This window comes from Microtus oregoni, unplaced genomic scaffold (genome assembly GCF_018167655.1).
Source record: "Microtus oregoni isolate MIOR12 unplaced genomic scaffold, Mior012 000007F_ref0000211, whole genome shotgun sequence".
NCBI classification, from domain to species: Eukaryota; Metazoa; Chordata; class Mammalia; order Rodentia; family Cricetidae; genus Microtus; species Microtus oregoni.
This window is the reverse complement of record NW_024543066.1, coordinates 5,307,017-5,317,516: the sequence shown is the minus strand read 5'-3', so window position 1 is coordinate 5,317,516 and position 10,500 is coordinate 5,307,017. Positions and strand designations below refer to the sequence as shown.

Below are 10,500 nucleotides of genomic sequence, written 5' to 3'. Positions count from 1 at the left end.
ATTCCTGGAGAGTCTAAGTTCTTCAGTTCCTATTACATTGAAAGGTCAAGAGGCTGGATACTGATGTCACTGACAGAGTGCTTCTTCTTCTTCTTCTTCTTCTTCTTCTTCTTCTTCTTCTTCTTCTTCTTCTTCTTCCTCCTCCTCCTCCTCCTCCTCCCCTCCTCCTCCTCCTCCTCCTCCTCCTCTCCTCCTCCTCCTCCTCCTCCTCCTCCTCCTCCTTCTTCTACAGGAGGGAGGGACACATTCAACATCAAGGACAAAGGCTAATAGGCAATGAATGCACCATTTTTCCTTGGACCTCTTTTTATCTGAGTTGTCTGTTGAAGGTCTGTGGGCAGGGCCTTTCCTATCAGGCAAGGCTCCCTGCAAACGTCTTCCTAGATCTACCTAGAGGTATGTCTGAGTGAATCTCAGATCCTGCCAAGTGGATGGTCAGATCAGCCTCCACAGGGATTTTCCTCCCTGCAAACTAAGGCTCCATCTTGAAACTCAACCCTGTGGGTCACATCCAGGGCTTCATTACAGCCAGTTTTTCTTCCTGAGCAGAGAGGAGGAGCTCGGAGCCTGACAAAGAACAGTGGGGCTTCTTCCTCTTCGTCAATCTTCACTATTAGAAATGCACTTCCGCCAGAAACCAGGGACATTGAGCCTATAATTAGTGATCCTAGAGAAGCTAAATAAGGAGAACCCAAAGAAAAACATATAGGCATCCTCCTGAATATTAACCTTCAGCAAGCGATGAAAGGAGACAGAGACAGAGACCCACATTGGAGCACAGGACTGAAATCTCAAGGTCCAAATCAGGACCAGAAGGAGAGAGAGCACGAGCAAGGAACTCAGGACTGCGAGGGGTGCACCCAGACACTGAGACAATGGGGATGTTCTACTGGGAACTCACCAAGACCAGCTGGCCTGGGTCTGGAAAAGCCTGGGATAAAACCGGACTCTCTGAACATAGTGGACAATGAGGACTACTGAGAACTCAAGAACAATGGCAATGGGTTTCTGATCCTACTGCATGCACTGGCTTTGTGGGAGCCTAGGCAGTTTGGATACTCAACTTACTAGACCTAGATGGAGGTGGGGGTTCCTTGGACTTCCCACAGGACAGGGAACCCTGATTGCTTTTCGGACTGAGGGGGGGGGGACTTAATAGGGGGAGGGGGAGGGAAATGGGAGGCGGTGGTGGGGAAGAGACAGAAATCTTTAATAAATAAATTAAAATAAAAAAAAAGAAATGCACCGTGACCTGTTTACTTGATCTTAACCCTAAGGTCTGATGACAGCCACAAAGGGGACTGAAAAAGTTAATGAAAAATAACAGCAGAAATTATAACCCCAAAAAAGAAAAGGAAAGGAAATTATTGCTGTCACCAGGGGCAGCTGGGAGACTTGAACCACTTGCTGGAAGCGGGGTCTTTCAAGATCAACTAGTTATCTGTATTATGATGCTATCTATAGAAATTTCAGTTCCTTTTAGTACTCATTATTTTTGTTTATGTGTATGTGTTTGTATGTGTTTATGTGCACCAAGTGTGTGCAGGAGCCTGCAGAGGCCAGAAGAGGGCATCAGATATACTGGAAGTTTTATTACAGGTGGGTTATGAGCTGCCTGGAAACCCAGCTGGGGTCCTCTGCAGGAGCATTAAATGCTCTTAGCTGCTGCATCCTTTCCCCAGCCTTAAAATTTCAGTTCAGAAATAACTCAATAGACTCTGTTTATAAAGTGAGTATATTTCCAGAAGTATTTGAGCTCCTCCACAGGATTGAGCAAGGTGTGGGGAGATCCAGGAATGTGAGATTTCTACCCACCCCACTAAGGTAGGCTCCCTCATTGCTTTCTCCTCCATGAGCATTTACTCTTGAGTTTGCAAGATGAGTATATTGGATTTTCTTCCTTGTGTCATTTAGAGGCAGGGTCATTTCATTAATGATACAGTGTGGCCAGGATCATTTTTCTTCTTAATTACTTTGTTTTATTCTGTTCAATATTCCCCTTTTAATTAATAGATCTTAATTTTGTAAAGCCATTTTAGATTTGTAGACAAATCGGGCAGGTGTCACAGACACACATGGTCTCCCCCATCCCTCCCTCCCAATTACTACTAATTATTTGCATTGTTGCAAACCTTACCTTTGTATGATGCACTTGGTTAAATTAATTAACTGGTATTGAAGGATTTTGTGCAAATTCATTATTTATTCATAGCTTGTGTGTTTCTTTTGTGTTCCATAAAACTATCTAGTTACCAAATTCCTCTAGGCCATCATGTCTTCTCAAATTCACCCACCCCTCATTTCTGATGACCTTTGAAAGCATTGGGCAGCATCATTGACTCATAGTAATTCTCCCTACCAGGATTTTCTTGGTATTTTCTTGTGCAATTTCCCCTTACTCGAGGAGGGAGATGATGGAGGTGGGAAACTATTTTCATGACTTGTGATGACAATGATGGACTGGACTACCCACCAGAGATAGGGTTGATCAGAGATGTCCTCTGTGAGGGTCTGATTCCTGCCTCTTCCTTTTCCACCCCTTAGTCTTCGGAAGCAAGTCACTCCATCCGTCCTCACACAGGTGGGACTAATATGGCACCATCTTCAGAGTAACAGACCTACATAATTTATGTGTAATTCTTCTACATGGGAAGTTTCCTCAAAGATTTTGTAGGCAGAGGAGCTGATTATACTTCATGGGTTATATATTTTGTGGCTACACATCTGCATCTCTTTTTTGAAGATTAGGGTCGATAACCACGCTGACAAGATGCACTAGAAAGAGCACCAAGTGCCAGGGTTTGAGATTGAAAACTAGCACGGTCATTTTCTCAGGGACACAATCCTGCACATACCCCTTTCTCTCAGAGCTGCGTGGAGTAACCAGAGTTCTCCTTGGCAGTGCAACAACAAGATTCCTTCACTGGCGTCCTTGCAGCCCAGAGCAAATGTTCCTAAGCATGGGCTTTGTTTGATGGCTTCTCCTCCCTTTCCTTTCCCTCCTTTCCTCCTCCTCCTTCTTTTTCTCCTCCTCTTCCTCCTCTCTTGACTCTATGATCACCTCTTCCCAGCTATCCTCAGAGTATCCTAGGCTGAGCAGAAGCACGTTTCTTCACCCTGTCTCTCCTGTGCATTCTGTCCTTCATGTATGTTTTGCTTATTGTATGAATCACCCTTTCGTTCACTTGTTCATCATCTGCCATTGGGGGATAACCATTCTTAGCTGTATGCACTCAGGGACTTTATCGGTGTTATTCATCCTAATACTGAGAAACTTCCCCAAATAAATTAGATTAGATTTTTTTTTTAAAAAAAGATACAGGCATTAGACTGACCACTGAGAACAATTTCATGGCGTAGGCTCTGAAGCTACACATTAATAAAAATGCAAAATCTCTTTCACAACTCTGACTGAGTGTGGTGGACCAGCCTTACCAACGGTTGTGCTTCTATGGAAAGGCAGGGATGCTGGAAGCAAATTAAACTTTTAGCATCTGATCCTTGTTTGGGAAGTTGTAAATCCCAACGAGATGAGATTCTTCGAAGCTAGATTGATTTTGCTTAGGGAATGGAAATCAATAGATATTTTGGCTGCCACCAAGGAGGAATCACTGAGTTATTTAAATTAATTAATTGAGGAAAAACCATTGACTTTTATGTCAAGTGGAGGCTATCCTCCAGAGACCCTGGAAGATCCCGAAGAATTGTGTTTGTTCTCCAGGGAAAACAGAAGCATCTCGGAATGCCATCTGAGAAAGAGTAAACTTGGTGACTTTCACTATGGCTGAGAGGTGCCAATCAGGTGGTTGATGATAGAACTTCCCCATTAGAGATTTGCAGAAATGACGACACAGTGGTTGTCAGGGGTGACCACACCTGCAAATACCTGAAGCAGTGGCAGCTGGAGTTTGCTCATGATACAGGCAATAAGATTGCTCTCTGAAGCTAAGGAGAAAATCCCTGATGGGTGATTCCTAGGTGTGGACAGTGAGAGAAAGCCTGAACCTTGTCCCAGGCATAAATAGATATTATTTTTAATTGTCTCTTCAGTGGACTGCCTTCTCCACTTAGAGTCAAGAGACCATGCAGCTTAAAGTCATTTAAAAAAAATCACCCCACCTCTTTAGAATTGCTAAGTGATACTGTATTACCTCATAACATTAGGTGTCTTTTCATAAGAGTATTTTCTTTTCATGGATTCATGGATGGTAGTCTTGGTACCAGAGGACTAATCTTTTAGAAACATCAATCTAATGTTTCTATGTAAAGCTTGCTAGCAATTTTTTCTTGCTTTATTTTAGGCTAAAAAAAATGTGTCCAATGACCTTATGAGAGCTCTGGTTATGGCCAATTACTTAGGCTTCACTTGTATTGTAGGGACCTTGTATCTCTCTCTCTCTGATGGAGGAAGGTCATTGGTTAAATAAAAAGAAACTGCTTGGCCCTCATTGGTTAGAATATAGGTGGGAGGAGTAAACAGAACAGAACGCTGGGAGAAAGAGGAAGTGAGCTCAGACTCCACAGCTCGGGAGCAGACGCCTCAGAGAGATGCCATGCTCCGCTCTCCTGGGCAGACGCACGCAATGAAGCAAGCCGCCAGGTTAGACATGCTGAACCTTTCCCGGTAAGACCCGTGCTCACAGATTATTAGAGATGGGTTGATCGGGATGTGAGAATTAGCCTGTAAGGGCTAGAGCTAAAGGGCCAAGCAGTGTTTAAATGAATACAGTTTGTGTGTTGTTATTTCGGAGCATAAGCTAGCCAGGCTGCCGGGGTGCTGGGTATGCAGCCCCACCGCCCCATTTTACTACTTCTCTCTCTCTCTCTCTCTCTCTCTCTCTCTCTCTCTCTCCCTCTCTCGTGAATCTTCCTGCACCTTCCATTGAGTATCCTTTGGGTCTCTTAGGTGCCAGTCCCTCTGCAAGAGCTTGCATGGATAACTCCTCCTTAACCTCTCAGGCTAGGGCAGGATGCTTAGCTCAGTGCGCCCCTAACTCCCTGAAATGTTTTTTTTTTTTATTACCAAGGTGTTCTCTGTGACCTGTAGTCAGGACAGAGACAATTTTTGTCTCCAGATGACCAGCTAATGTCCAGCCACATGAGGCATGCTCAGTTGAATATTCCACTGAGGACTGGGTAGATGGAGCTGGGTAGATAAATCATCTTGTCCTGTGATCCTCTTAAGTGCTGAATGTGCTGCTTATGTAAGTAAGTGTCCCGGTATCATACATAGACAAAAAATACTTCATCTTCACTATGAGACAGATGGAGACAAAGGTTGGGTCTATCAACTTTGATTACGTGACTCCAGATTCAAAATATGAATCTACCAATGACCAGATTTGCAAAAATGGGAAAATCACTGTAAAGTTTCTCTACATTCTGCCTTTATCCTCTGTAGATTATGCACAACTGTGCTGGGGGAACTTCTTCTTTAGGATACTGCTTCAGTTTGGGCATGGTCGCATGTACTGTATATGCAGATGTAAGAGCATGAGCAGGGCCCTTGGCTGCTGGATTCAATTCCAGTTCTCTACTCATGAAGAGGACTGCTGAACCCAGCGAGATGTCTCTGTCAATTCTAAAACTTCGGAAGTTGCTTACAATGCACTTCCTGTTTACTTGGGTAATATTATATTTTTCTGTGGTCTTTGATGGAGTTGAAGAATAGATAGTTATAATTATAGTTCCTTAGTTATGATAAAAGATAAAGTAGATATAAATAATATAGTTGTAATTCTTGTTTGATATCTGTTTTGTATATGTAATTTTACTATGTTAAAATTAAAAACTTTTTTATTTAGAAAGAAAAGGGGAGATGTGGGATTCCTCTCTGTAAGCTATAAATATGTCTTATTACCGTTGGTTATTAAAGAACCTGTTTCAACCAGTGGCTTAGTAAGTAAAGCCAGATGGGAAATCCAAACAGAGATTAGAGAGAAAGTAGGCTGAGTTGAGGAGATGCCATGTAGCTGTCGAAGGAGAAAGATGCCAGCTGACAGTCAGAACCTTATCAGTAGACCAGAATAATAGAAATGAGTTAATTTAAGATGTAAGAGTTATCTAGAAACATTCCTAAGCAATTGGCCAAACAGTGTTGTAATTAATATAGTTTCTGTGTTATTATTCGGGTCTGGGAAGCCTAGAAACGAAAGAGCAGTCTCTGCCTATACAACTGGATTTAAAGCTATGATCCACTAATTCTCTTTTAAATATTTATTACCTGTCCTTGGTTTCTTCAGAGCCACTGCTGTCTCTTGAGAAAAGACAGCTAAGGGAATGCAGTCCAGGAGCCCTCCTGGTGGTCTCTTACAGTCTTTCATATTTCCTGAGGAAGAGGAGCCTGAGGGTCGGGTATGCAGTCCCTGGCCTCTTGCATGAAAAGCAAGCAAGCCTTTATCTTAAGAATTCCTCTGGAGCTGGAGGATGCAGCAATGCTGTGGGCTTTACCTCTGTCCCAGAAGAACATGTCCTGGGAGGTTCCTTGGATCCTGACTTAGAGAGTAAGGCCATTGCCCATATCCAACCAAGTGTCACTCAGAATCACACACCTCAAAAATTCTTGAGGGATTTCTCTCCCTTCAGCAATGTTGTGTCCTCATTCTAGAATATTCCTAAGTCTAGGAACATAGGAAAGGGTCTAGGTAGCAGTTAATTAATCTTTCCAACTAGGGACAAACCACTGGCGCATAGTTATTTTCATCCTGATTGTGTTTTCATAAGAGTATTTAAAGGCTTGAGGGTTTTTTTCCTAAGCCCCCCCCCCCCCCCCGCCACGCACCCATCATCCCAGTGTAGTACAATGGTTAATTTTAGGAACTCTGAGTTTGATTTGTATTTAAAATTTTTACAATCTATATATAGATTGGCCTTTAATAATCATTTATACATTGCTTCTTTTTATATAGGTCATGTGTTCTCCTGGGAGGGTAACAAGATTAGAAACAGCAAATACAGTGCAGAATAAATTAAAATGCTTCAAACTGCATTATATAATTTCAGAAAATTGGTTTCACACTGAAACGTTTAAATAAGAACCTCAAATGAGTTAAATAAGAAAAAAAAACCCCAACAAACAAAACAAAAGCAGCCCTGCAGTATGCGCCAGGATGACCAGATGACCGTTGTTAGCAAGCCTGCCCATCACAGTAAGGTGTGGCCCCTCCTCATAGTGCTACCCCAATGTGACAGGCCATCTAGCCCAAAATGGTAAAAACTTATTTTTCTACATTTTTGTGGGGTTATTTCAAAAGACTGGTTTCATTCCCATAGAAGAGGAATAGTGTTTATTAGTCAAAACGACATAGAGCAGTCCTAACAGTAATTATATTTTCCTATGTGACACTCCAGACTCTTCCACACCGAGCAGTGTCACTGCGTTTGGCACTGCAAACTCAGAGGTGGGTGTGGGACAGGAGGGGCAGGAGAGCGCGCTGCTAATCAGTCTGCATGAGGAAAAGTGGGCTTTCCTTTCACGGCTGCGTGGAGGCAACACAGCACTCCAGAGAATCGATTATTCTGGCCAGTTTTGTCTGTTTCTCTGAAGTTCGGCATCACTTTGCTTGTTCCGGGTCCTCAGGCCTTTTTCAGTTTCTCTATTCGTGCGTTAAAGGCCTCTTCCTGGACTTGCAGTTTTTCCTTTATCTCGTTCTGTGGAGGCAATCATAAAAAAAAAAAAAAAGTGGTTATGACGGAGCTATCTTTGGCTGCACATTGTCTTTGTGGTTTTGACATACTATAGTGCCTAAAGACAGACATTATCCCTCACACACCTTCCTGTTTTGCAGACACAGCTGTGCTCCAGCCTGTGGGGATATGATAACACTTGATCGTATTTCTCTGCACATTTCCAATGTATAGCATGTCTCCCGCGGACAGGAAGTGATGTTCGGACAGCCATCTTTGCACACAGCCTCATGTTGGAAGATAGGATGACTGGCCCGCATTTCCAGACACAGTTGCCAATAAGGGCCGAATCTGAGTAACTGCTCTGGGCTCAGCTAATGCAGCGCTGTGGGCCCCTCCACCCTTCGTGTTGGCCTTCCCTCTAATGCATTCTAAGTGGCATTCCTGGAAGCTTCAGTGTGCGAAATAGTAACACAAATAATCTCATAATTAGGACAGCTCTCATAATTAAGAGTATTCATCATACATTACAATTCCTGCATGCATGCCACTTTGTAATATTTTTTGGTACAAAAGCAAAAAGAAAGAAAGAAAGAAAGAAAGAAAGGAAGGAAGGAAAGAAGGAAGGAAGAAAGAAAGAAAGGAAGAAACTCATAAGCAATTGGTGACAGGTTTTAGCAATCATGGCAGCTGTGATGGCATTGAGCCTCTGGTGGTGATAATTCTGTGCACTAACATCGCTACCTGCGCAATTTCAGAAATATACCTCATTGTCTTGGTGTATCTCAATGCTGGGAGCTCAGGAAACCCTTCCTTCCATCTAGATGAATAATACAGCTGCATGCAGGGACGATGGTAGTTGGGAGGCTTATTGTTACTGTTTGTTTTACTCGGGGACATCTACATGTGTTTGGAGAGTACTTTATACTCCTGTGTGCTCATGAGTCAAAGTCTAGAATATTGAAGTATATGACACAATTTAAAATCTTCATAGTAACTGTATTTCTGAGAAACTTTTGATATTTAATTTAAATAGAGAAAATTAAAAACCACTACTATCTTATCTATTTTTATGACAGATAGGATTAAACTATTTTTATGTATTTATGTAATTTTTAAGAAAGTAAATGTTAGGGGTGATTTTGAAATGCTTTTCCTTTCCTACTGATTACCATTTTAATGATATTTGGTTTTTACCATCACAGAAAGAGTTGTTTTTTCTGGCCGGTCACGTTGGTGTCAACAATTCTAGACTCACGAGTTATGTGAGTATAGAACGGGGCAGGGATTTGAAAGTTTTTTTTTTTATTTCCTGATAGCATCTTTTGACTTATGGTGTCTTCATTTTTTCTTCTTTGTTATTGGTGAGTGGATGAGGCAAGGGAAGGGATGAAATGGTCCTCCAGTTACCCTTTTCACTGATACTCCCGTGCGGTACTTTAGCAGCAGAATTAAAAGGAACGTGGTTATGTACTATCAACTCATCTATGACTGGTTAGGCTGGGCCACTTTGGACAAGTCACTTACCCAATTTGCCTAGTCTTTAACTGGAAGATGAAGTAGTGAATAGGGGTTAGTTAACATTGCATTCGTAATCCCAACTCCTGATTTCACAATACACTTCACTAATATATTATTATGAAATATTAAAAATTATTTCACCTTACGAATGAACATGCATTTATGGCATATTGCACCATTGAGGTGTTGAAATCGTTTGAAGAAATCATTTTGAAACAGGTCTAATGGATTGGGAGATGCTCTAGCCAGGCTTGTCTTTCACTGATGCTCTATGTCCACCCAACACCTCATGTTTCCCAGGAAACAATAGCGGGGTGTCACCTGCCATGTCCTCTCTGGATCCTCACTAGCATCTTCACAAGGATCTGAGAACTCTCCTTGTATTTATTACCGTCCATGTGGGCTCTAAAGAGAAGGTCGAGGAAGGCAGCGTGTCCCTAGCTGCCTACAGTACTGGCAGGAGCTCCAGACCTTATTGATTGGCGCTTTAGTTTAGGTACAACCAGAGGAGCCTGAAGGAAAGGAATCTGTGTCTCCTCCCTAGATCCGGGGCCTGCTGTCATCCTTGTAACATCCCACAATGCTGCTAAATAAATTGCATTACCTTCAACGTGGGGCTGGGTCTGATTCTATCTCCTTTAGGAGCTATTCTGAAGCCCCTGTCCCGTGTTCAGTACCTTTCACTGACCGCTACCTCAGATGACTTTTCTAACCCAGACAACTTAAAGCTGACCTAAGACATTGTAAATTGTAGGATGGCAAATTCTCACTTTCTCTAACGTTAGTTTATTCCTTGGCTGTATCAGGGCCAACGACCAACATTTAATGCAAGAGTCCAGCGTTAACATTTCTGTTTCTCTAGAATATTATTCTTTCAATATTTTAAAGTTTGTTCCATTGGGTGCTGTTTTTATTATGCAACTCAGGGCAGAACTAATTTCATTTTGAATGTATCTTTAAAATGAAAGTACCAAAACTATATTGGCTTAAAATGTTTGGTCTATTTCCTGTAATTTGAATTGACATCCGAGGACCAAGGTAACTTCATTCTCAATAAATCTCTAGAATTGTGAAGTGAATCATGGAAAAATAAGTAGATGAATATAAAAGAAATTAAGGGTTTATACTCCATTTCAGGAGGTTCTGTATTAGAGAAGTTGATATCGGTTGGGAGTTACAATAGAGAACTAGCTTCTAGACAATGGAGCGGAATATGAACTCTCTGTTGACCTTTTCTGCAGAAACTGCAGTGACAGTGTGACTTTAAATAAAGAGGAGAAAATATCACGGAGTGATCACCAACACGGAGCGCAAGATGCACGGAGCACGCATGGCAGGTGCACGGACCCAGTC

General features: G+C 42.2%; 1 protein-coding gene across 2 annotated transcripts in view; it reads right to left on the bottom strand.

Moving 5' to 3' along the window:
* Positions 1 to 6,876: 6,876 nt before the first annotated feature.
* Cabcoco1 (ciliary associated calcium binding coiled-coil 1) overlaps positions 6,877 to 10,500 on the bottom strand; it is a 98,593-nt gene continuing 94,969 nt past the window's right edge. For both annotated transcript variants that reach the window (XM_041656283.1, XM_041656284.1), the window contains one exon: positions 6,877 to 7,650. In XM_041656283.1, the coding sequence (XP_041512217.1) occupies positions 7,576 to 7,650 (75 nt within the window). In that variant the 3' untranslated portion in view covers positions 6,877 to 7,575. The remainder of the gene's footprint in view (positions 7,651 to 10,500) is intronic.